Source organism: Pyrus communis, chromosome 14 (genome assembly GCF_963583255.1).
Source record: "Pyrus communis chromosome 14, drPyrComm1.1, whole genome shotgun sequence".
NCBI classification, from domain to species: domain Eukaryota; kingdom Viridiplantae; phylum Streptophyta; class Magnoliopsida; order Rosales; family Rosaceae; genus Pyrus; species Pyrus communis.
The window spans coordinates 22,022,455-22,049,352 of record NC_084816.1 but is presented as its reverse complement, the minus strand read 5'-3'; the positions used below and the strand labels follow the sequence as shown (position 1 = coordinate 22,049,352).

General features: G+C 37.3%; 2 protein-coding genes and 1 pseudogene across 2 annotated transcripts; all 3 read right to left on the bottom strand.

The window, feature by feature from the left end:
• Nucleotides 1–94: 94 nt before the first annotated feature.
• Nucleotides 95–4,075, bottom strand: LOC137716521 (uncharacterized). Its single transcript, XM_068455979.1, has 3 exons — nt 3,453–4,075; nt 663–780; nt 95–577 (listed from the first exon to the last, which is right to left on the bottom strand). The coding sequence occupies exons 1-3, from the start codon at nt 4,073–4,075 to the stop codon at nt 359–361; spliced, it is 960 nt and encodes a 319-aa protein (XP_068312080.1). The 3' UTR covers nt 95–358.
• An 880-nt stretch (nt 4,076–4,955) lies between these two features.
• On the bottom strand, nt 4,956–7,269 carry LOC137716467 (F-box/LRR-repeat protein At4g14103-like). Its single transcript, XM_068455926.1, has 4 exons — nt 7,082–7,269; nt 5,793–6,750; nt 5,480–5,614; nt 4,956–5,401 (listed from the first exon to the last, which is right to left on the bottom strand). The coding sequence occupies exons 1-4, from the start codon at nt 7,234–7,236 to the stop codon at nt 5,114–5,116; spliced, it is 1,536 nt and encodes a 511-aa protein (XP_068312027.1). The 5' UTR covers nt 7,237–7,269; the 3' UTR covers nt 4,956–5,113.
• Nucleotides 7,270–7,727: 458 nt separating this feature from the next.
• On the bottom strand, nt 7,728–10,394 carry LOC137714195 (UDP-glycosyltransferase 76F1-like; annotated as a pseudogene).
• Nucleotides 10,395–26,898: the final 16,504 nt, after the last annotated feature.

The window sequence follows — 26,898 nt, the reverse complement described above, 5'->3', positions numbered from 1 at the left end:
ATGTTTGGATGCCCCGGATAGAAACAAGACAATCATGGTTTCCAGTCCATCACTGATGGAACTTGGATGAACAAAATAAAAAAACCAGCAAAAATGAAAAGAATGTAACTCTTTATACGCGGAATAGGTTAACGGAGTTAAGAATGAATTAAGCATTTACGGTACATCTAAAACAGTTTCAAATTCATACAGGGAAGCTAAATTACGCTTTCAACAGAATGTTGCACCTGAATCCTCGCTACATAAAAAGAAAAGGGTTCAGAACAAAAGTAATCGAAATGGCACCAGAAGGAAGCAATTACCAAAGACAATGAGTCTCAGATTACCTGGAACATGTTCTGCAGATCTGAAATTAGCCTCACAAAGTAGCTTCACTTAGCTTCAAAACCTCCTTTAGCAGTCGACTAACAGAAGACTTTACTTCGTCAGGGACAACCAGCTCTGGAGGCACTGCAGCCAGAGCATATAATGTGATAGTATTCATTACATCTCTAAGATCCAGATTCTTGGCGCCTCCATTCCACACATTCTGATTTGCAAACTTGCACGACTGTTTCAAGACACATTTACTGCAAACCTGAATGTGACCAAAACACAAAAGCACAATTAATTGAGCTGAAATACACCAGAAGAGGGAAAGAATAATAGGACAATTGGCTAACCTTGTCTTCTGGAATTTCAAAAAATTTACGCATTCTTTTAGCCCCAAAAACGCTCTTTCTTGCAAGGGAAGGGCAACCGAGGAGGGCCACCTTTTTCAAGTCTGAGCCAGACAACCATCTGGAAAACCAAATTTCAAGGGCATAAGCATGGAGACTACTTAGAAGACTATCAAACTAACAGAAATTACCAGCAACAAATGGTAATATTACACATTAAAGAGTTGCAGCAACTTGATAACATCATGAAGTCATAAACACAAATTCCTAAACCTCTCATACATAGCTTGGTGTATAAAGCCGGAAATCAGACTGCCCTATATTGTTTCCGTACTTCTAAGGGCTGCTGGAATGGTGCATGGATGCAATGAAAATATTGTTTTGAAATTTGAAATCATCTCCAATCTTGTTTCTTACTACATCTCCACCATACGACTTCTCAACTCTTGTCAAGCAGCATGATAATAGTCTCACTAAAGGTCTGACCCTGTCTGGTGAAAATTAGATATGGTCTGTACACTGTCATGAAACCACAGACAATTTATGATTTCTCCCAGCTTGTATTACTAAGACTTTAGCTCCACAGGGATCCTAACATACTTTCAGCATCAAGAACATTTAAAAGCTATAGAAAATTAGAAAATTGAATGTCAAACATGACCTCATCAAGACTACCGATTAGAAGACCAAATTTTAAGAGCATAAGAATGGAGACTACTAATTAGAAGACTATCAAACTAACAGAAATGTCAAAATTACGCATTAAAAAGTCGGAGCAACTAGATGAAATCACCAATTCGTAAACTTGAATCCTAAAACTCTAGTATATAGCTTGGTGTTTAAACCTGGAAATCAAACATCCGTAAATTGTTGCAATACTTCTTAGTCAAGCAAATGCAATGAAAAGATTGTTTTAAGATCATTTTTAATCTTCTTTCTTCCCAAGTCTTTAGCCAAGCAGCATGAAATTAGTCTAACTAAAGAACTGTCTGATATCGTGTGGTGAAAATTAGACATGCTCTGTACACTCTACTCATAATTATGTAGCAAAACCACATAGAATTTATGGTTTCTCCCGGCCAATCTTTTAAAATGACTTTAGCTCCACAATGAATCCAACATACTTTCAGCATGGCACACTTTCATACCTACTAGCTATGCAAAATTTAGAAATTGACTGCCAATCATGAACTGGTGAACTTCTAAACAGTTACCATAGATTGTTTGGAAAAAAAGTAGCAGAATTCATGATAAATTGACAAAAGCCTTGACGCTGGTATGCACATTGAAACAATGAATGGTATTTGTGTCCGGTCAACATTCCATTCACGAAACTTTCCCTCAAAGAAAAAAAGCTCCTCTGCTACTGAAGCAGTGCCCACCTCAATAACCCCAGCATTGAACATCCAATAAATGACAGTATATCAGCTACATACCGTGTGGAAAATTAAAAATTCCAGTGCAATGATGAGAATGTTGAAACCCCCCATAGGCCCCGCTCCTAGGAAGCTTAAATCTCAATCAAAGGCATTCAACAAAACTTCATCGCATCTTCTCGATTACATCTCTTCTTCTGTGAAAGTTACATTGAGTTTTAAGAACATAGCCACTCCACTACCCGTAACCAAGAAACATAATTAACCTAAGCCTCTCATCAGCCTCTCTGTGTATATCCTACACTAAGAGCAAAACATAAATAAATACTATGCCGTTCTATACAGATACATCAACACTGACATTTCACATACCGATTTCTCAGTCAAATCCAAATAACCATTTCCCGTTTGGGGGTTGTAGCTTACACATTAAAGGATTGATAAACTACTTAGACAATTAAAGCAGAGACATAGGACAGGAATTATAAACACGAACTCAAATCATGAATTCATATACAAAATTTTGAAAATTTGAATAACAATCATGACTTTGCGAACTTCTAAAGAATTAGCATATCTTGTTTGGGAAAAGTATCAGAATTCTAATGAATTGACATAAGCCTTCGCAAACTTATGAACAATGGGACAGTGAATGATATTTGTGTCAGGTCAACATTTCATTGATGAAACTTTACCCTCAAAGAATAAACAGCTCCTCTGCTAGTCGAGCACTGCCCACCTCATAAGCCCCAGCAATTCTCATCCTACTAATGACATTGTATAAGCTACGTACCATGTGGAAAATTAAAAAAAAAATTCAAGTGTGAAATGAGAATGATGAAAAACCCCATAACACCAGGTACCTTGGCAGCTAAAATCTTGATGAAAGGCCTTCAACAAAACTTCATCACATTCTATCCCGAATACATCTCTTCTTCTGTGCAAGTTATTTCAAGTTCTAAGAACATAGCCACCCGACCATCAGTAACTTAGAAACATAATCAACCTAAGTCTCTCATCAGCCTCTAAATATATATCTCATACAAAGACCAAAAGGAAATATAAATACTGTGTCGTTCTATACTGATACATCAACACTGACATTTCACATACCGGTTTCTCAGTCAAATCCAAATAACCTTTTACCGTTGGCCAGTTATAGTTTACACGTTACAGAATGAGAAACAACTTAGACAACTGAAGCAGAGACTAGAAACCCCAGTTACCAAGAAATCGAAAGAAACATTGGACAAGAACTATAAGATGTAAACCTCCAAAATCACTTTTTCTTCCTCAATTTTTTTCAGAAACTCACGCGAATCATAAGGAAAAAAAAATCCATGTGAACAAACATACAGAAGCAAATAGAGCTCACAAAAACAAATTTGATAAAAAAAAAGAAGGTAAAAATGCTTACTTTGCAATCAGTTGGCTGTCTCTGGCAAAGCTTTCGACTGCAAACCTTAGGAAACTACGGCCATAACTGTTGTTAAAGCAGCTAAAATCCAACCTATCACCATTTACAAACAAGAAATTGGCATCTTTAAAGTACCCTTCTTTGTACAAATGGCTCACCACCACTTCCATATCCTGCGACAAATCTTTCAACATATTCGACCTCTCTTTTGTCAACTCTTTCCGCTTCCTACCGCTGCCGTCCGCCGCAGCCGCCGCCTTATTCGTGAACACCGAGTATAAACTGGCCTTACCCTCAGAATTGGGTTCTCTCTTCTTTGCTTTAGTTTCGCCATTCGAATTGGCTTTCAAGCTCCTGACCTCCTTCTCCAAATCCCTCAAGCTCTTCTTCAATGGGTTGTCTTCGGCTTCGCTGTCAGAGTTTTCGGGTTTTGGGGAGAGTTCGACGGCCTCTTTGAAGAGTAGGTCCAGAGGCTTTCTGGGTTTGGTTTGGTTCTCAGTTTGGTGTGAGGAGGTGAAGAATCTGCAGGCGATGGAGAAGAGTGAGAGGGGTTTGTGGGTTGTTTGGGAAATGAAAAGAGGGTTTTGGGGTTTAAGGAGGAGGAGGGTTCTGAAGGGAGACATTGGCGATGGGTTTAAGGGGTTGAAGAGGTCCTTTTGGGGTTTTGTTGGGAATTTAGAGCATCTCGAAACCGGATGTCAAAATTCTAGGTAGAATTATATTGTGCATATTTGATATTAAAATTCTCTGCAACCAAAGTATTACTGATTTGAAGTTTTGTAATTTGGAATCAAATTTGACATCAATGTCAAATTTATTTTTAATTCATTTTAATGGTGGGTTCCTTATTCCACTAACATTTCAATCAATAAAAATTTTGTTTCAACATTTTTTTAATAATTACAACCATTTAAAACTTCAATTAAATAATAAAATAACATTTGACAATTCGATTGGGGAAATACAAAATTTGACATAAGATTTCAGATTGCCACATTAGTAATCATTTGTAATTTAACTCTTATAATTTGACATCTCATTTAAAAATGGTCTTAGAGCATCTGGTAGTTGGTAAAGAAAGGTCCTTGTATTCGGGGTCTTGCAATCGATTTGTAACATAAACTTTGGGTTAAAAGAAAATTGAAACGTGTGTGATAGGAAGCTAAATAATAACGTGATTATTACTGTAAAAAGGTTGGTAGTTATATTGTGGACGTTTTATTACACTGTCAAGATAGATTTTTGTACTTCAACGTGATTGAATTACAAGATTAACATTTATTATTATACCAATGACATACTATGACACTATAGATAGATGTATCATGGATGTTATCATTAGGAAACTTTACGAACTTACACAATATCATAACCGTGATTCGTGTCACAACATAACCTCGTTTGAGACTGTAATCGTTCAAATTTACACTCTAAAGTTATATAATTATGTTAATGTTATATTAGTTATACCAAATGACATCGATATTACTATACCAAAGTTGCTCTTTACAAAGTGGATAAAAGAAGCTAAACAACGTGGACAAGAAATGTATACATTCCAAAACAAACATCTGCAAATCAATCCATCTTAAGATTGACAAAGGTGCTTGTGTGATTTACAACTTTGATGACAGTCCGCCGTAAGAGCTTAAAATTGCATTTTACACAAGTTCAACCCAACAAGTCCTAGAACCCCTCTCAAGCATTAGTTCTTTGTATAACTCATCGTTATAGACAGTCATCTTAGTCAAAACTTCACCGTTGTTTAACAAATACTTGGCCACTTTCTTCTCATGCGGGTATCCCTCGAATCCCCTTACAGTGATAGTTTTGAGGTGTGATATCAGACAAATAGGTACAGACTCCGGTGTACTCCATCGATGCTCCGAGTATAAGACATCTTTCGAATAACTTTCAGTCTCGTCATAATTCTTAACACATTCCTCGTCCTGAGAAAGAACAAATGATTGAGAACAATAAACAGCTGCAGGTTGGTATGACTTTGCATGAGTGGAAATACATCTTACTTTTTTATGTTCGATGACAAGAGATTCCAAATTAGGTGATTTCTTGAGCAACTCTGTCAGCAGATCCCAGCGATAGCAATCATAAAGAACCAACTTCAATTCGGTCAAATGATCGAAAGCAGGCAGACAACCCTCCTTCACGAAATAAAAACACTACTTTGGTACGAAGTAAGAAGGATAAATAGGATAAAGAAGAATGGAAAAAGATGGCATGCCAGGGATGTGCTTTTGCCTCATCTAGTTTTTGATAGTGTAAGGATATGTGCAGACGAACTTAATGTAAAAAAGGAAATGAGTTACGGCATATACTTACCTCCACAAAATGAGCTGAAATAGACAGACATTTAACATTGGAAAATGCCTCCAGAAGCACAGTTGCTCTTTCCGAAACCTCATCATCCCAGAATTGCCCATAATGGTAATAGAGATCAACACTGCCTCTGACGAGGGAGTTTAAATTCTCAAACAAATAAACAGACAAACTATCCTGCTTGATGTCAAGGTTTTCAAGCTTTGGGGCGTTAATAGAAATATCGTACATAAAATCTTTACCAACAATCATATCACTGAAGAAGGTCATTCTTAATCTCTTCAGTTCAGGCGCAGAGACCTTGAAACTCAAAATTAATGCATCTCTAATAGTTGCATCTATGGACAAATCTTCAAGTACAGGGCAGCATGCGAAAAGCTCCCCAACTGAGTCGTCTTCAGGATAGTCAACTTTGACATCAAGGAACTTGAGGCTTGGGAAACAGCCTGACGTAGGAGGAGCATAGGTAATACAATTTGACTTCACCTTGAGAACCACCAGTGTTTTGGACATGAAAACGCATTGAGGCAACTCGAAAGTCGGACAAACTACATTATCACTATAAACGCAAAGATCAAGTTCAACTACATTATGCCTGATGGCAGTGCAAATCCAACCTACAATATGAGAGAAATCTTCAACACGACAGTAACAATGAAGTCGAAACTTTTGAATATCCAACGAGTCACGAAGTGAAAGTATCCAATCGACAAACATCAAAAAACCAACATAGTTCGACATATATTCTTCCTTCCACGTAGTAGACATTTGTTCAAATTCGAAGTCTAGATTGGGGACAGAACCACATATACTCTTCCATCTTGTGGACAGAATGCTGGTCCTCACGGAATATTTTGTTGGAATGAAGGAGAGTATGTGACAAAGAACTGCATCCGGCAATTCACTTATCCTATCTTTACCCGTTGCTTGAGAATTCGACTTTGAACACATTTTTATGTCCCTGAATATTTAAGTAAAAAGAAAAAAGGAAAAAAAAAAAAAAAAAAAAACAAGTACAATCAATTAATTTACCTTGGCAGCTATCTTCCCATGAAATTCTACCATGTAGAAAGAAAATAATAATAATAATAATGTTGACAAACAGACTCGAGAAGAAAAATAATCGAAGGCAACATTTTCATTAAAACTCTATTCATTCTAGAATTATCAACAGAAAACAATGATTAGATTTTGTTCACAGGGCAAGAATTTTTAACTTTCTATTAATCATTAATCAGTTTTCTTGGTAACCAAACAGATGGTAAGGAAGTCATATGGATGAAGCAAGGTACCTGAAACGTTCTGAGCTTAATGTCCCAGTAAAAGATAGCAGGAGCAGCAAAGAGGAAACTGTGATTGGTTGCTGGGAAACGACGGGAGAAGTGTATATATATATATATATATAAGAAAATGAGAAGCTTATCAAGAACGATTGGGTTTCGACCATGTCAGCTGCTTGACTTTGAACCTTTCCAGCCTTCCCACCCACGCTTTGAAAACACTCACTTAGAAAATGAAAAATAAATAAAGAAATGAGACTCTATTTGGGCCCCTATTTAATATCGTGCTTTCGAGACCAACTGAAATTTAGTAAGCTAAGTTCAAATGTCACTCGCATTATAGTATAGTAGTATCTCTTTATGTAAAATTATAGTGTAGTAGTATCTTTTTTAGATTCAACTCTAAGTAATGACGAGTTTGATGTAAAATATTACATAAATTATCTTCTCATATAAAAAAACATGTGTAACATTACATCAATTACCCAAAGACCAAATTGAATATTCATTGCCTTTTATATCTATTGAGAATGCTGATATTTCATTGATTGAATAATGATAAATTACATGAGGGTATTTATACTTACACTTAAGAAAAGTAAAAGAGGTAAAAGTAAAAACTATACAATTTACTGTAGTAACTTTCTCTTCAATATCGCATAGCAAATTGTGATAAAATGTAATTAACCAAGCCATCCAAGAATTGGAATGAACTATGAAGAATCACCTTGTTTGGTGCAAATATTTGCCTTTTCCATTAGCTTTAGGATTCTATCTCTAATCCCCTCCCCTTCTTTCTCCGTCATTATTTTTTTAATTGTTCTTTCAATCTCCCCTCTATCCATCCCATGCTCCAACTGTCATATATTCCAAGCTCGACTCCGTCGTCTGCAACTCGAATCTCACAGGTTTTCTGGAAAAATTTCAAACTTGCATAACTTCTTCATTTCAAGTCGTTTTCCGATCACCTCCGTCCACTCTTTGGACTGTAGTATCCCACATCACCCAAGAGAGAGGATCCTCTATGCCTTATATGTACATGCTCACCTCCCATTGCAAGATGCGTTTTGGGAACTCACTGGCTCTGGATCCCATAAGAACTCTGAAGTTAAGCGAGTTTGGGTAAGAGCAATCCTAGGATGGGTGACCCTTTAGGAAGTTCTTGTGCCGAAACCCAAGAACAAATCCGTGAAGGCGTGGCCCAAAATGGACAATATCTTGCTATGAGGACTACAATGTGACACCAACTGCAACCCAACTTTCCACAAATGACTCACATATCCTGCATTTGCCATTTAATCACTTAGACATGGCATGCAAATCATAGGAACCCCTTCACAAATACTCTCCAATGTAGAGTTTCCAACCATTATGAGTCCAAAACACTCCAATGGCTTGATGTGCCAGCACTTCTTTTTGTGGAGCCCATTTCATGATGTGGTCTTTTTAATTCAAGATCTGGAAAAATGCATTAGGCAATTGTTTGACCCATTTTGACCCATGAACTAACCCAGGTCGAACCACCCACAAAAATGGTCGGTTGCTATTGGATAGACCCCATGCTATCTCCAAAAATAGGGTTGCATTAATTGCAGCAATGCTCCCAAAGCTCACATAGATGACAGATTGTGGTGCTTGAGTGTTCAGCCATGGAATGCAACTTTGGCCTTGTGATAATAAGTTGCTGCTTGAAGAAGTGCTTGCAGCAAAGCACTTGTGAAACGGGCCTACGGAAAAATTGGAGTGTCGAATTCTTGGCGGATTGTGGCCAGTGAATTTCCTTCAAGGTCTTCAAAAGTATTGAAAATGATACCACAGGAGGCTTCGACTCCCTTCTTCAGGCCAAAAACTGATTCATAGAATTTTTGTGGCTCCTTTGTTTTGAGCACAGGAAGGTCTTTGACTTTGAAAAGTGGATGCTATAATATTGGCTCTTCTAGTCGAGAATCTGTTGATCTCAACATAGAAAGATATGCATGCAAATATAAGTATGTAATTGTGGTAACCCTAAAAATACAAGTATATATTAACATATAATTATCTGGATTGTACCTAACAAGACCATAATTTTGACTCGGTATCATGTTTTCTTCTCTTTTTAATACAATGATATTTTACTTATGGGGGAAGAGTGTTTCTTGGTCACACTAATGAATAAGCCATAACTAAATATCGAACTTAAAACAAATCACAAATTATTTACTATGTGAATTGAACTTGATATGGATACATTTCTTGACCTTTCGGCTAGATCAACTGATCTAGTACTATTGACTGGCCACCCTTCGCTTATTAATTAGCTAGAAACCAAAGGATTTTCCCAACTTATTTAAATTGGTTTATTACGTAAATCACATACACATTACAATTCTTCGATTTCTAATAAACGGCATATATAGATCGAAGAATTACTAATAGATTGATGTCAAGTTCGATAGAATAGAGCAACCAACCCCAATTAATTAAACAATAACACTAGATGGACTCAAGATCTTAATTATTTTATATACCGTGATGTAACACTTGATGATAAATAAATGATTTCTTCACACATCTTTTCTTACTTTACACGCCTCTACTTATTTTTTTCTTTCTTTAATTGTTTTTGGATGTAATAAACTTTCTAAAAATCAGAAATAATAAGACTGTGCATAGGTAAAAAATGGATGTGGAATTTACACTCCCGACAAAAATAAGAAGGGGAGGTATACGTACCTGGATTGGAAAGGAAATTTTGAAAAGAAACTCATAAGAAACCACACAGTTACCTTGTATGGGGAGGTAACCCTTTTCAGCAGAAGTGGAAAAGCAGCATAAGCAAGAAAGGAAGACCCAGCCGAAGTCCTCAACAAAACCCTTGGGAGCTTAAGGTTCTCAGCAACATGTTGAGTGAAACTAAATAGAAGATCAGATATCAAACAAGCAACAGGCTCCTGATCATCAACTGATAGCAACCTAGCCAAATATTCACCGAAGGGTTCAAACTTCAAAGCAATTGACGTTTAGAAGCGAAATGAACGCCATAACATCGCTCGGGGGGGCCTCGGTGTAGGGTTGAGAGAGTTGAATGGATTATGGTTAATGAGAAGCCTTTGTGGTGTAGAATGTTGTCCAGTTCTAGCATAGGGTTTAGATGTCCTTGAAGAGGCATTGGGAACAAAATCAACCTCAAACCCTTCCTTTCCTCCATATTAGAACTCAGTGGGAGTAGTCTCTGTAATTTTCTTATCGACTGATAAATTCCTCCGTAGTAGAACTTAGTGAAAGTATATTTTAGATAAATAATTGTAGTGCACAAATGGATTGGTTGATTTCATCGAGGATCCATATTCCTTATAGGCCGCAGATGCAGAATCATACAAGAGAATAAATACTATTTCTGCCTAATGCTAATAACTGATAGTTTTATAGATAAAAAAAAATTAAATTAAATTAAAAAAAAATTACTATTCTTTTTGGGCCGCAGGTTTGCTATCCTGAATTATGTGTCTCATCTGTGTTTCTTTTTTAGTTTTGTGACACGTGTCCTCCACTTAACTTTAAAACTTAATACTTGTTACTTTGCATAAAATTTAATTAAAAAAAAACTCAAAAAAAAAAAAAAAAAACAAAAACCCAATGTTATAACTCATCATTGACACGGCCCGATCCCGATATTCCCCAAATACCATGGTAAGTACGTGCTGGTTGACACCCAAAGGTAAAGCAAGCCATTTAGAATGCATGAGAACAAGAATAAATAAAACTTATAAATTTACATGTAATCAATATGCAAATGAGGAATGTATTTAGAGTATACAACTAATCCTAAACACTAAAACTAATTAATATAAAATTGAATGTATGAAAAAATGGGTCCTACACCAAAAGGACTCGAAGATGCCGATGCGGAAGTGCCTTGACACAGGGATCGTATGCCTCGAATCTAAATCCTGAGGGGGCGCAAAACAAACATGAGTGGACCAAGTTTATATATATATATATATATATATATATATATATATATATATATATATATATATATATATATATATATAAAATAAAACAGTTATCAACATACTAACCCCTAAAGTTTTATGAAAATATCAAAAGCATAATATGTAGTAGGTTTTCCGAAAACCCTAGCATGCCATAAAACCTTTCATGAAACATATAGCATGCCATAAAACCTTTCATGAAACATATATCGTATAAAGTGTGCTAATTAGTGGTATCATAATCCCCTGAAGGCAGAACATAGAACTCTTCCTTCACAACACTTCCTTCACAAGTATCAATCATCCGCATGCCCCTACAACACCCACTTGAAATCATATATAGTATCAATCGCCCGAAAGCTCCTACAGCACCCACCCAAAGGCATATATACAGTGACCATTAGATACTCACAAAACTATTGAACATAGTTTTTCCAAACATAGTATATATATCTCAAAAGCATCTTCATAGTATAAAGTTATCCATCATCTATACTATAAAGAAGTGTATGAAAACATGTTCTAAATAGTATATTGTCATCCATTAGATATCCTACAAAGAACATAGGTTCGATAGAAAATATGATAATTCAAAGTATTCTAAATAAGCATAATATCTCATAAAACGTAACCATTAAATCATACTTTTCATGTATGCAATTCTACTATTAAAACATTCATTTTATGATTACGTTTTATGAGATATTATGCTTACTTAGAATATTTTGGAATACCTTATTTTCTTTCGAACCCATGTTTTTGTAGGGTATTTGACGGATGACGATATACTATTTAGAACATGTTTCATACACTTCTTTATAGTATGGATAATAGATGACTTTATACTATGAAGATGCTTTTGAGATATATGTACTGATGTTTGGAAAGACTATGTTCAATGGTTTTGTGTGTATCTAGTGGTCACTATATATGTGCCTTCGGGTGAGTACTGTAGAAGCCTTCGGGCGATTGATACTATATACGCCTTCGAGTGGGTGTTGTAGGAGCCTGCGAACGATTGATACTTGTGAAAGAAGTGTTCTAAAGGAAGAGTTCTATGTTATGCCTTTAAGCAATTATGATACCACTAGTTAGTACACTATATACAAGATATGTTTTATGAAAGGTTTTATGGCATACTAAGGTTTTCGGAAAACCTACTACATATTATGCTATTGATGTTTTCATAAAACTTTAGGGGTTAGTATGTTAATAACTGTTTCAGTATTATATATATATATATCAACTTGTTTGTTTTGCGCCCCCTCAGGACTTAAAATTAAGGCGAACAATTCCAGCGTCAAGGCACTTCCGCATTGGCATCTTCGAGTCCTCTCGGTGTAGGACCCATTCCTTTATTAATTCAATTTTATATTATTTCCTTTTATTGTTCCAGTTTAGTTGTATGCTCTGAACACATTCCTCATTTGCACATTAATCATATTTAAATTTATAAGACCTATTTATTTCTTGTTCTTATGCATCCTAACGGCTTGCGTCAGTTTCAGGTGTCGGTCAGCACGTACCTACCTTGGTGTTTGGGCAACATCGGGATCGAGGCATGTCAGATTGGTATCCGCCGTTGAAAAGCCACGCAAACTAGCGAAGACGAAAGAAGAAAGTTGGAGCCTTTGGGCTCAACAGGTTATGGGGTTGGGCTGCTCAACAGGGCTGGGTTCCATGGCCGTGAGTCGACCGATCTTGCCGAAGAAGAAATTCGAAGTCTCCAAGCTCTGGTCAATCCACAACTCAACTAAAATCATCAACCTATATACCAAAATGAAGCTACAGGAGAGGGGAAGAATTATATACATATCACGAGGCCAGACGTGGCCGAAAAAATGACTGGAAAATGACCTGCAAACTTTGGTTTGGCAAGAAAATTGGGGAGTGTCCTTCCCCGAAGGTTCTTTGTCACAAACGTCCCCAAACATACAGATTTCTTTAAAACAACTAAGACAAAGGAAAAAGGTAAGATTCAAAGGGAAATTGAGCCTTACCTAGTCGAAAAATGGGACGTCTCCGACGAATGGGTGTGTGGGGGTGCATCAAAGAGGAATGGAGAGAGTTGTCGAGAGGGAGAGATAAGGGAGAGTGAGGGAAAAGAGAGAACTGTGAGAGAGGCAAGAGGTGAGAGACCGGGGAACACAAAAACAAGGTGGGCCCTTGATAGGAGCATATTCATGCGACTTAAATGGCTAGTTCTCGTGCATTTACGTTATGTTTCTCTAGTTATTTTAGTCTTTTATGCTTCTTTTGTGTGTTTTCAGGTTCTAAGGGCTTAGGGAGCAAGAAAGTGCATTTTGAGGCTATTTGGAGCATTTTTGGGCATGGATTGGATAGCTTAATCATAGAGCAAAGAGGATGGACGAAATTGAAGCCTTGTATGCTCTTTGGGACATAAAACAAAGGGCCTAGCCCAATCAAACAAATCCTTTGAGCCATGGAAAACCCCTAGCCCAATCAAACAAATCCTTCGAGCCATGGAAAACCTCTAGCCCAATCAAACAAATCCTTTGAGCCATGGAAAACCTCTAGCCCAATCAAACAATCCATCAAAGCCATGCAAAACCACCACAAATCAGCCACTCACATGCATCCACACACACTTCACACAATTCCACAAGCCTTGCCAACACATTCACCCACATGCACATTCAACCCATCACACATTCACCTTGTGCCGTGCACATTCCCTAACATTTCTAGCTTTTCTTCATCATTATTCCCCCTTTGTTCCAGCCATTTTCAACCCACATGCATCCTTTATTCCTCATCATTCCAGCCATGCACATTTAATCATTCATTTCATCCCTATGCCGTGCCTTTCACATGCAATTCCAGCATGCATTCACATGCATTTTCAGCACCTACACACCTTGCATTTCCACTTCCTACTTCATCATTTCAGCCACATATTCACCCACATGCACTTTAATCATTCAACACATGCTTTCACAAGCTTTAACTAACAACAATACCACACAACACACTACACAACACAAAGACCCATCCTGAAAATCCTTGCCGTGCCTTTCACATGCCTTTCCAGCTTTCCCTTTCATTTCCAGCTTTCATTCTTCATCATTGCAGCCACCTACATGCATTATTCATTAACCTTTCATCATGTAGCCAGAAAATAAGCAAGAAAACACTCATAGCCGTGCCTTCACACACCATTTCAGCACATTCCAACACCTTCACATGCAATTCCAGCTTTCACATGTTTTCCTAGCTGTTTTTCCATCATTAATTAGCCACTTGCATCCTAAACAAACAGCCATATACACCTCCATTCCTCCTATAAAAACCCTTGCATTCTCATTCATTTGTCATTCATTGACTCCCCATTCACATCTCATTTTTCAATACACAAGTTACCACAAACACATCCAATCTTCCCTCATTGCCGTGAGCTCCTTCCATTTCCACACAATCTCTTCTCGGCTTCATTCCATTCCATACACTCTCCCACTCGCAGAAACTGTCCATACCCTCTCCCATTCGCAGAAACCATTCAACCTTAGCCACTCCACCTTCATTTACAACACACTTGGAGCACCAACACCGAAGGCAACTCTTAAGGGATTTCGACATCAGTTTTGCTTCAAGGGTTCTTTCTCCTTAATTCTATGTTCATTCATGTTGTATATTTTTATATCAAACATTCTATAAACATGAAGTGTAACTAATCTCTTTCTAGGGATTCGATGTAGCCTTGCAAGATTGCCATGTAGTTATTTCAGAATGCTCAGTTGATCCATCTATTTCTTGTTTCATTCTCTGATTTAATTGTGACTTTGTGTGTTGATTTTAATGTTTGATCACCATTTGATTTAACCACAGGTTGTTTAGTCAAGAGTAAAGCACACATCATGCATACTCTTGGTGGATATGTAAATGAATGAAGGGAATGCTTTGCAAACAACCTGCCGAGTGTTTCTTTTGGTTTTATGAAAGTTTCTTGTGCGTATCATGTTCTTGATTAGGGACCAAAGTTGCACATCACACTTAGGTTCATGATTAGGAACATTTGATCAAATCCACACATCATATGGTTGATCATATCTAAGTGAAACAAACCCAAGAAATAGGTAGATGGATGAGTATAATCTGACTTAACAAGCATGGACTTGGCTTAGCAATGGTGAAACCGAATCCCTAGCTTCATCTCCATTTGTGCTATCTCATTTTATTAATTGTTGATTCATTTATTTGTGTCTACTTCATTTTCTTGTGCTTTCAAGTTACAACAACAAATCTGCCTAAGTTGATTAGTTTTATTTCTCTTATAGAGTTCTTGCAAAACAAGTAGTTGTATAGGTCCAATTAGTCCCTGTGGATTCGACACCCTTACTTGTGCCATTATACTAAACATATTCTAGCACGAAGAAGGAAAACATCAATCAGCCCTACCTAGCTCACCAACCAATCCCAAAAACAAATTTTAAAATCAAGGGTAGGGTTTCACAATCATCCTCAATCTCCTTGCAATCCTTCCCCCCAATCTCCTGCAATCCTTCAAAAGAAGCTCTTAAACCCCATGGAAACTCATCATCCTTATCGTCCTAATCAACCCCATCAATCGAATCACTTATCACAGTCCTCAATCTCTCAACCCGTAGAAGAACCCATAATCCTAAGACGTCCCCCCAAATCGTCTCTTTCTATGCCGCTAATTCAACCAAAAAAAAAAATCTCAAAACTCAAAACCCATAATCCTCTCTTCCGCCAATTCAATACAAACAAACCCAGAAGTAGTATGGTAAGGAGGATGAGGTTAACGACAAAGAAGATGACCTAGAACCGGTGGGCTGTGGGAGCCTAAACTGGGTTTTTGATTTGACCCAAAAAAAAGAAGATGACGATGATGGGTTGGTGAATAAAAAAACCGGCGATTGGGAGCGAATAGAGTCAGCGATGGGGGCTGAAACGATCGGCGAATAGGGCAAGTGGTGGCTGTCGGGTGATGAGTTCTTGTGGGTTTATTTGTTTTCTTTAATTTTTTTAATTTTTATTAATTTTATAGAAAAAAGTTAATAGTGTTTCTATAGGGTTAAATTGAGTGACACGTGTTACTAAATTACACAAGAAGACACAAATGAGACATGAAATAGGTGACAGCAGACCCACGACCTTCTTTTTGTTTGTCGTTGACGTGAAATTCTAGGATGCATTCAATATGCCACATTAGCCGTGTATCCAAGCAATAGAAATTTGACATGTCTTATATTGGATAAAGTGTTGATTTAGTCAATGAACTATCACCTCAATGAAAATTAGGTCATTGAATTATTTTTGTTCGTAAAATAAGTCCCTAAATTCATAAAAAAAATTGCTAATTTCATCCCTACTATTATATTTAAAGCTATTTTATCCAATTTTTCGTCAACTTAAGTCACTTGACACACTTCAAAGTCTAACACCGTCATTTTCTCACCTAGGAGCCCTTCACATTTCATATAGGTTGCGAATCTAATGTCTAATTTACCCTCCAAAGTTAACTCCATATACTATTTCTTTATGAAAAAATTACCAATCTACCCTTCAATATGTATCACATGCAAGTAAAGTGACTTAAATTGACATAAAATTGAATAGAGTAGCTTCGAATATAATATTAGGGATGTAATTGGCAGATTTTTATAATTCAATGATTAATTTTTCTGAAAAAAATAGTTTAGAGACCTAATTTTAAATCAGGTGATAATTCATTGACTAAATTGGCAGTTCACCCTACTATATATGCTAAAACAGGTGGAAATGGTATTCTATTTTTATCCTTTCAAATAAAGTAAAATAAAGTAAGCATGTGGCGGTCTACCACAGTGAGGGGAGATGAGTGTTGCCCTTGCATCATGATGTGGGTTCGAACCCCGTCGGTTCTCTAATCTAACAAATTTGTCATTTGACCAAAAAAAAAAAAAAAAATTAAAGACTTAAAAAAGAAATAGAAGTATATCCAGCCTATCTAGGTCCAACAACCCCATCTTGGCTCTTGCCTAGCCACCGCCCCCACCACCTCATTGTCTGCCACAGCCACCACACCTCTCTTTTGTCCATGAACGTTGATATTTGAATCTATGATACAAAATTAGGTGCTGCACCATTTTGGGAGGAAACCCTAACAATTGGTTAATTCAAATATTGTATAATACTAAACCTCCTTGACTACTATTCTGATTTTGATTTCCAGATCTTGGTCCTCATCTATTCCAAACTCAACACTTTTCTAATTTGTTTTCATTTTTGTTTTTTTGTTTTAAATTTATTTCGAAGGGTAATATTATTGGAGTGATGAATTCAGTTGTTATTATAGGGTAATGCTTGGAACATCAAATTTTAAACCAAATTTTATAAACCAAGTTATATGTTTGTTGATGATTGGATTATTACTTAAATGTTGATTAATTTGCTTATTACCTATTGGTGACATCATTCTGTTTGCAAATTTTATTTAAAAATTTGGTCTCCCTAACATTATTTGTTATATATTTAAAGTTTTCATAATAAAAAAGACACATGTCAATTTCTAGTGCTTGTATACACATTTAAGAAATTGGATACACCTAAAAATTTCTCTTTTTAACAAAAAAACAAAAAAACAAAAAAAACAAAAAAAATCAATGTCAAAACCTAATTGAAGGATCACATGTAATATGTACCTACTATATATTTTTCTAAGGTTGGTTTGGATCGGGATTTCGTACCAAAACTCATAACCTGAATCTCTAACCAATCTATTTAGGGATGGGATCTCAAGAACCAGAACCAAAACCAAAACCAAAACCAAAACCAAACCAAAAATTTGGAATTCCCGAATAGTTTTCGAGATTTTCGAGAATTCAGTATAGTTCATGACAATTGCAAAAATCAAATCCAAGTTGCAAAAATCCTAATTACAGAAACCCCAATTTTAGAAATCAAATCCTAGAACAAACCCTAATTGCAGAAACCAAATCCAAATCCTAGAACCCAATTTTCAAACACCCTAGAAATCTAATCTTAATTCGGAAACAAAATTGCATCGACCAGAGAAAATTAGTGCGAACCAATCCTGTATTGTTTTTTATTCTGATACTAGTGAGTTTGTGCTTAGGGCCATTTCTTTCCTCCTACTTCCTGTTTATTGGATTTTATGAACCTGATTATCTTGTTGTTTAAAGCAAGCAACCTCTGGTGGTTTGGGACTGTTGGGTTTGTAATTCTTGTTTTCGTCCTAGAAATCCTCTCTTTCTATGGAAATTCATGCATGGGAAAATTGTTACAGACTCTTTATTACAAGATAGAGGTTTTGCTCTTCCCTCCGTGTGCTCCCTTTGTTGCTCAAATGTGGAAATTCTGAGACATTTGTTTTTTGAATGTTCTTTCTCACGTCAGGTTTGGTCATCATGTTTAAATTGGTTTGGGTGATCTCTCATTTTGATGATATTATGACCTTCTTCACTTATCCTATTCGCCAAGGCTATTGTCTCATATTCAACTTCTATGGTGGGGTTTAATTGGAGCATGTTTATATTGTCTATGGACAACGGTGTAATTGTTAACTACATTGCAATGTTTGGGAATTAAAGGGAAAATCAAGAAGAAATAATGAACATAAGGATAAACACAGAGATATTAGAGAGAAATAGGATTTGTATTAACTGACTAAGTGAAGATTACACACACTGTTTTTATAAGAGAAATCATAACTACTTTAACCAAATACTAACAACCTTACTAACTGTATTTCTAACTGTATTACACTTGTACCCTTAATTCTCCCCCTTAATCTTAATTGGGGTAACCCAGTTTGAGAATGGAAGAACATATATACAATTACTTCTACGAAACTAGAAAACAAAACACAAAGTTGAACAATCTGTAATCTTGCAATCACTTGAAAATTCAAAAGCTGCTTTTGATGGAATCACTTCTCAGCTAGGCATCAGATCCATCAACAAAAATCAACAGATCCACCACTTCTCTTCTTTCAACTATGTATTCTTCCACAAACCATAAATCCTTCAATCTCCACCGTACATTTAATGTCGCAACGCATCATCTGTTTTCCCTCCTGTATGTCCACAGACCATAAAACAGAACACAATTGCAGCAATGTGAGTATAAAATAGATTGTTGAATCTTGCAATTTGAGACTTTTGCTTGATCTTCATAGCTGCAATGATATGGAAAAGCTAGAACATAACAACTTGGCAAAAAACACAAAAGAAAAATCTGGAAGGAAGTTCAAAATAATTCCAATGGACCAAAAGACCTACAACCTGCCAAATACGCGACGTATAAATCTTCTGCTGGATTTGCACCAAAATTCGATGAATCTTGACCAAACTATGGATGACCTTATCGCTAATATTGTACAAAATACTTCTAATGGGCAATAACAACTTGTAGAAACAGAGGACAGCAGCAGCAACAATATATTCTCCCTTCTCTTTTTTGTGTCTTGATTCACCAACCCATAGTTTTCCTTCAAAATATCTTACTGCCTCTAACAACACAAAACCTTACTACCTCTAACAAAAGCTTCAATCAAAGAACAACCTCTTACAAAGTTGTAACACACCCTCTTACAGGTTTACCCTTCGTGGGATTTACCGTCAACAATCTCATTCAACTTGGCTTCGGTCTTTAATATTTACAAAACCAGAAAATTAACAAACTATAGTGTGGCATCGGCCTTAACTATAGCATCACGGGATCCTCCTTTGTGAATTTTACCAAAAACCAACTTCTTTGAACAATGGCATCGGCCTTCACAATTTCAATAATTGAAAATCAACATCTATGTAGGATTACCCTTCGTGGGATTTACCTACTCAAAACACGGGAATACCCTTCGTGGGATTTACCATTAACAACTTTTTCTACCTTTCGTCGGATTTACCTATTCACATCACGAAATTACCCTTCATGGGATTTACCGTTTACAACTTCTGCAAAGTTCATCTTATAACCAGAGTTACTGTAGATTCATGCTAACAACTGAGTTGGTTAGACTCTGAAATTATAGGCTGTGATAGGAAAACATATTGTCCTTGAAGAGACTTGACAAATTGCGTAGACGGCTTCTTGAATATCAAGATGATAAGAGAAACCGTTTGAATCTGATAATGGACCACCAAAACATAATAAGCTCTCTCTGCTTGGTTTTCAGTATGGATTTTAAGCAAACAATTCATGAAATCCACCCCACTTTGATTGATTCTGAGGGAGCAAAGGACATGAGCAACAATACAATTGATAGCTTGGATAACTCGATACAAAGGTTGAGAAAGCTTAAGAATCAAAGGTGGCAGAGGTTCCAAGATCGTGCAAGTGATATGTCTACGCAAACCATAATCCACAAAATTATACATGCTAGAATGCAAGAATTCACAACCATTTCTCCAAAATATATCAAGAGTTGCAGAAAGATCAAACCCAATAAAGAGACTCAACAAAACCATCAAACAAATTCTTAGAGAAAACAACTCAATAGTTTCAACAACTCAACAAATTCAACAAATGCCATTCAACAAGATCACCAATCCAAGAACCATACCCAAATCTAGTGCAAGTGTAGTGAAACATTATGGATGGAAGAAGCAGAAAACCATACCAAAATCTGTAGATCTTGACCAATAACTACCGATTTGCTTCTTTTCTTTTCTCCCGAGTCACTGCCATCACCAAATTTTTGCTTAGTCAATTCTTTGAATTGATATAGCAGGAATGTGACATACCAGCCCTTGTCAAATAACGATGTGAAAATGACTTCGGTTGTAATGGTCGCGAAAGTAACATCTTGAGCTCCTGCTACAACTTCTCTAAACTCGCGAAGTTGGCTTTCTTTTGCTTATGACTTTTCACCCTTTCCTCCTCATTGTCATCATAGTCCACAACCAATTCAATCAATTCTGCATTTCTTTCGAACCAATTTTTTTTCTTCGATTTCTCCTGGGAATCTTTCCGCATAATCTTGTCTATTTGACGTGCAAGAGATAATCGTTTCATGACCTCAGGCATGTATGTGTTGTCCATGGGAAATTGCTGAAAACTTTCCTTAGAAAATGATTTGCACAAAGAAGCAAATTTGGAGGTCTTATTTGGTGCAATTAGTGCAATGCTGCACCCATCAACAGAAGCTCTAACAGTTCTACCACTTTTGTGAACATAAACTTCTGTTGAATGTGGAAGCTGGTAGTGAACAACAGTTCAAACACCAGGAATATCCAGGCCTCTTGCTGCAACCACTACTAGAAATTTGGCTATTAGCCACCCTTTTCATTTAGTGGCTATTGTCAAGTGTTGCCACTCACATTGGTGGCAAACCTCTATGGCCACCAAGCACCCACTAAACTAAAGAGTGTGGCCTATGTAGATGACTCTATTGTAACAATGGCTACCAATATTGCATTGGTGCCTTTCCTGCAGTGCCACCCTTATTCACATCGGTGGCAAAATTGCAAAATAATACTAAAAAAAAAGGATGCCCTGTGTGGGCACCCAGATTTGAATAGGAATATTTCCTTTTATTTTATTTTTTTATTTTTTGGTGAGGAAACAAATTGTAAGATCTTTGATATAAGAATATACTACAAATTTGCATAACTGATCTTTAATACAATTTTTAACAAATGTTGGGATTCAAACTTTGAGAAGTGTTTGAACACTCTGTTTCCAAAGAGCTTAATCATGTCATGCCAATCTCTCTTTGGCGATCAAACCATTGTCTTTCCAGTTGGGTTGTTTGAGCTAGGTTTCTTCAAACCAGGTCAGCTTTCAAACTACTATATAGGTATATGGTACTCCAAGCAAGTAGTATCTGAGAGGACTGTTGTTTAGGCAGCAAATAGGGAAATACCAGTCAAAGGCAGCAGCAGCAAGAGCAGATGATGATGATGATGATGCTGCGATGGGAGTTCAAACTAAACAGCAAAAAATTAGAGAGAATTGAAGCAAAGAAATACCCAAAAAATTACATTCACATATCCCAAAACAATATAAAACAAAAAAAAATTGATGATGATGATGATGCTGCGATGGGAGTTCAAACTAAATAGCAAAAAATTAGAGAGAATTGAAGCAAAGAAATACCCAAAAAATTACATTCACATATCCCAAAACAATATAAAACAAAAAAAATTGAAGCGATGGGAGTTCCCCCGCTTGTATTACTTTTCTCTTTTCTTCTTCTTCATATTATTAATAAAATCTAGTAGAGAGGGGACGGGTGCGCGCGGGGGAGGGGGGTGGTGTTTCTACGTGCAACCGTCCTTTCTCCTGGCACATGATTGTTGATAAAGAGCTAATCTCGCCTAATTCGTCTCTACAAATTATATAAAAAAAATGGTGACTAGAGTGAGATTAGAGCATATAGTGTGGTGGCCGGAGTCGAGACTCGAAGAAGGTGGTGGTGGCTAGGTTCGAGATCCACCGACAAAGTGATGGTGGTGGCTATGTTCGAGATCGATCGACGGAGGGGTGGTGGTGGCTAGGTTCGAGATTGACCGACGGAGAATTAGAGACAAGGACTGACATAGGTGGAACATAAGGGACAAGGAGAGCTCAGCAGACGAAGAATTAGGGAGGACGGAGGAGGAGTCGAGAGAAGAGAGAGAGCAGTCGAGAGAGAGAGATAGAGAGTGAGGTCAAGAGAGGTTAGGGTTAATTATAAATAAACGGTTGAGATTAATCTCAAAAAAATTCAATGGCCTATAATAATCAAAACTATATATTTAATTATATATAAAAATTGTCCAGTTTGGTTCGGGATTCTTGAATGAAGGCAGGTTGAATACCAAAACTTGTACCGAAAGTTTCAGTTTCGGTTCAATATGGATTACCGAACTGTTCGGGATTCGTTGGTTCGGGATTTTTTGGTCGAATTCGGGTAATTCGGGATCTTTTTCCAGCCTTACTTTTTTTCCTTGCACTTGAATGGCCAAGGTTCCCCTTTCTTTTTTTGAGTGCGTGCGAAATCACCATCACTATTCATGATGATTGCATTTTTATCACTTGTTTGCTAAAGAGATCCTTTGATACCTGGTCCTGATCTCATCTCTTTGTTCTCTTTCATGGTTGATTGAGTCAAGCCACAGATCCACACTGAACAGGTAAGTTATATATATCACAATTAGCAGGGTATATAATAGTTATTGCCAATATTACAACCACAATAATATATAGTAATGCATAATGTTGGAGTCACTAAATATGCTCATAAGTTTGTTGACCAAACACATTGGAGTTATTATTTGTCAATAAAACTAAATGAAGTTCAAAATAGTTCCACACTTAGAAGCTACAAGGGGAGACTTGAACATGATGACAACCCAACTAATAAATCAAAATTGTCTCAGATATTTATTATCACTGAACAAAACTTGATAAATTCAGCAGTAATTAGTAGTCATGCATTGTACTATTGAACCAATAACAGTAATAGATTTTCCTTCAGTGTTTGTAGGAGATGCACAAATTTATGCATTTTACGTGCATAAAAATATTTAAGTTAGACGATCCAGCTACTTAGGTATGAAATCCAAATTTTTACTCTTAGTTGAACTTTTTAAGTTCCACACTACCAAAAAATAATGGTTGCCCAACAAATCTTTACGTGACGGGACAAATTTCATCGTAAAGACCCTTACCTCGAAAACAGTCAACATTTAAGGTTTACTCAAAACCTTTAAACGACAGATGAGTGTCGTAGGGCAAGTATTATGCCGTTGGGCAAAATTTTGGCACCAAGAAACTAAAAAATGGTGTGCCACAACAGAGAGTTTTCCCGACAAACTTGATATTGGTCGGCTAGGAATCATTTGCCTGACAACAATGTCCTTCGGCTAAGAGTACTGTCTGTGGTCAAAGCAAAGTAATAGAAGTGCGACGAACCATCTGTAGTTGCTAAATATATGGCTGTTATTAGAGGCTTCATTTCAAAGACCATGCTCCAAATACCCATATTGAAGGCCATGCAATGGAAAATTATTACTGTGTAAGTTGATTGGTCTTTCTGTATACTAATTCTCCCTATCTTTTCTTTCGGAGTAATGCTAGACTTCATCATATTTTTTATACCACATTTGTACCACCTATCAAATAGAGGTAAGACTCATCAATACAGATGGGTCACACCATTCTTAGAAAAATGGTAAAAATATGATATGAAAAGTGTGATAAGAGTGACATTTTTTTATTTTGATTCCCCAATATATCTTGTTATTTTAGAGTAAGCGCCATGAATATCTTGGCTCTTTATCCAAAATGATTATTGAGATTAGCATAACTCCTTACTTTGATCCTTAACATTGAAAATCGATAACAGTAGTCCCTAAGTTTGTCCACCGTCAATCATTTTGGTCATTCCGCAAAAAATCTCCAATAAATGAAAAAGCAAGTGAAGGGGTGGATTAGACAAAAATAACCTCAATCTAACTAAGATTTTTCACAAAATGATCTAAATGATTGACAGTGGACAAACTCAGGGACCACTTCTATCGAATTTTAATCTCAAAGACAAAGTGAGATATTATGTCAATCTCACATATCATTTTGACTAAAAAGGAGCAACATATCTGTAGACATCGAAATTTCGGTGAAATGAATGTTGACCAATAATTAAAATTTCAACGCTCACGTGTCACATAAATTTTACATGTAGCGTGTGACTCAACGAAAAATCGAAATAAATTGGAAAAGTCATCAAATAGAACACGTGTCAATACCTGGCAGAAATGATTTATTTCATCCGATTATTTAAATCCAAAAATCAAGTTTTGGAATTCTATAAATAGGAAGCCAAGTCATTCATTTTGAAAGGAGAAAGAAAGGAAGAAGAGAAAGAAAGAAGGGAATTCACATCACACCAAAACCTTGAAGCCTTGAAACTCTAAAGCTCTCAAGCAAATCCCGAAGGATCAAGAAAACACTCTTCGTTCTTCGTCAAACCCTCCTTCAAGATCAAGCCCCAACGGCCCTTGAAGAACTTCCGCCGACTCAAGATCAAGCCCCGACGGCCCCTTGAAGAAAGCGTTCATCATCCGTTCATCCTAAGATCAAGCCCCAACGGCCCTTTGGATCAACAATCTCAACAAATCCACACATCCAACTGTTCTTCAAGATCAAGCCCTAAAGCCCTTGAAGATCCGCTCATCCATCAACCTTCAAGATCAAGCCCAAAAGCCCTTGAAGAAATCCATACACCCAGTCTTCAAGATCAAGCCCAAAAGCCCTCGAAGATCCGTTCATCAACTGTTCATCCCTAGATCAAGCCCCGACGGCCCTTTGGATCAACAGCTCATCCACAAACCTACACCCTACGAAGATAGAATCAGAGGATCAAATTACAAAGAGATTGTAACCCCAAAATCATTAAACATAAAAATATAGTTTGTACACGTATTCTTGTTTCTTGTTTCAGGAATTTTTCGTGTTTACAAATTTGGCACGCCCAGTGGGACCATCTCTACCTCTCATCTCTGTCTCCGTTCAAGATATTTAAGCACAGTCCATGGCTTCAAACAAAGAACAAGTCATGACTATCGGCACTACCTCCATTGAAAAACAGCTGGTTCAGATGAAGGAAACAATTGCAAGGCTGATAAAGACTGCAGAGGAGAAAAACTTGCAAACCGCCGAACTCATCAACCGTCTGGAGGCACAGCATGGCGTCAAAGTGAAACCAAGCTCTCTTCCAACTAAGAGGACCGAAGAAGGCTTCAACCCAAATGCCTACGAACTCATGTCAAAGGCTAGGCATGACTTTGCTTCCTCTTCAAATCTTGGAAAGAAGGTTTCAAACACCGTCAACGACAAAGATCGCGACCTCACCGAGACTCAAAAGAAGTTGAAGGAGCATGATTATGGAGTTGACAACAACAAGGCTGGACTTGGCTTCACACCAAATGCACCCGTGAAGATTTCAAGCAAAGTGAAGAAAGCTAGCGCTCAACACATTAGCGTGAGCATTGAACAAGACCAAGAAGAGCCTAAACCCTCCCCTCGGACGTCGGTCTTCGATAGGATGAGTCATTCAAGCTCCAGAACTTCAGTGCTTAATCGCATTGGTGGTCAAGACCGAACCTCTGTCTTCAAGAGGCTTAACGCGCCGACATCCCAAAGCTCTGTTTTTGAAAGGTTGTTAAAGCCTAAGAAACAAAGCAACACAGCTATCTCTCCTCTGCGACGATCAGCTTCAGAAAGATTTGAAGATAATGGTAAGCCTTTTGGAAAGAGAAAGACAACACCAAAGGAAGAAAAGCTCGATGGGTTAGGAGAAAAAGACGACGCTCGAAGCTTGATTCCTTCAAGGATAGAGCGCCAAGCAATCCTAGAGGTCGACACAAAAGGACCACTGAAGGTAAGGAGGCGCATCATCGTCCACACTGGCAAATCTTCATGCCAACAAACCCAAGAGAACGGCACTGAAAAGAAGATCCAAGATGTTTTCTACATCACGGTTCAAGAAGGTAAAGAAGACGAAAGCCCGAGGAAATACTCAGAGTCCCTACTCTCCGACCCTGATCCAAGCGGCAGTACAACCATGCAAGTCATGACCACTGGAGCAACTTCAATCGAGGAGCAGCTAGCTCAGATGAATGAAGCAATCGCAAAGCTCACACGGACTGTGGAAGAGAAGGACTTGCAGATTGCCGCACTTGTCAACCAACTAGATGCGCTGCCCGACGTGAAAGTCGACCCAAATATTGGCCTATTAAAGAAAGAAGACGACGAAGAAGAGGAGCCATCAGCGGAGAAAGTTGAAGAGAAGCCGAAGCTAGACCAAGCAACGGCATTCATGGGATCTCTCTCTATCCAGCAGCTACAGGAGATGATCGCAAGCACTGTCAAGACACAGTACGA

Bases quoted from the DNA above. Each gene is read 5' to 3' on its own strand.
- LOC137716467 (XM_068455926.1), bottom strand. From the start codon at position 7,236: ATGGTCGAAACCCAATCGTTCTTGATAAGCTTCTCATTTTCTTATATA. The intron at 5,615-5,792 runs GTAAGTATATGC...TATTTCGTGAAG, and splicing joins TTTCAGCTCATTTTGTGGAG to GAGGGTTGTCTGCCTGCTTT. The intron at 5,402-5,479 runs GTAAGATGTATT...GTTCTTTCTCAG, and splicing joins TTGTCATCGAACATAAAAAA to GACGAGGAATGTGTTAAGAA.
- LOC137716521 (XM_068455979.1), bottom strand. From the start codon at position 4,075: ATGTCTCCCTTCAGAACCCTCCTCCTCCTTAAACCCCAAAACCCTCTT. The intron at 781-3,452 runs GTAAGCATTTTT...TTGGTTTTCCAG, and splicing joins GACAGCCAACTGATTGCAAA to ATGGTTGTCTGGCTCAGACT. The intron at 578-662 runs GTTAGCCAATTG...GGTCACATTCAG, and splicing joins TTGAAATTCCAGAAGACAAG to GTTTGCAGTAAATGTGTCTT.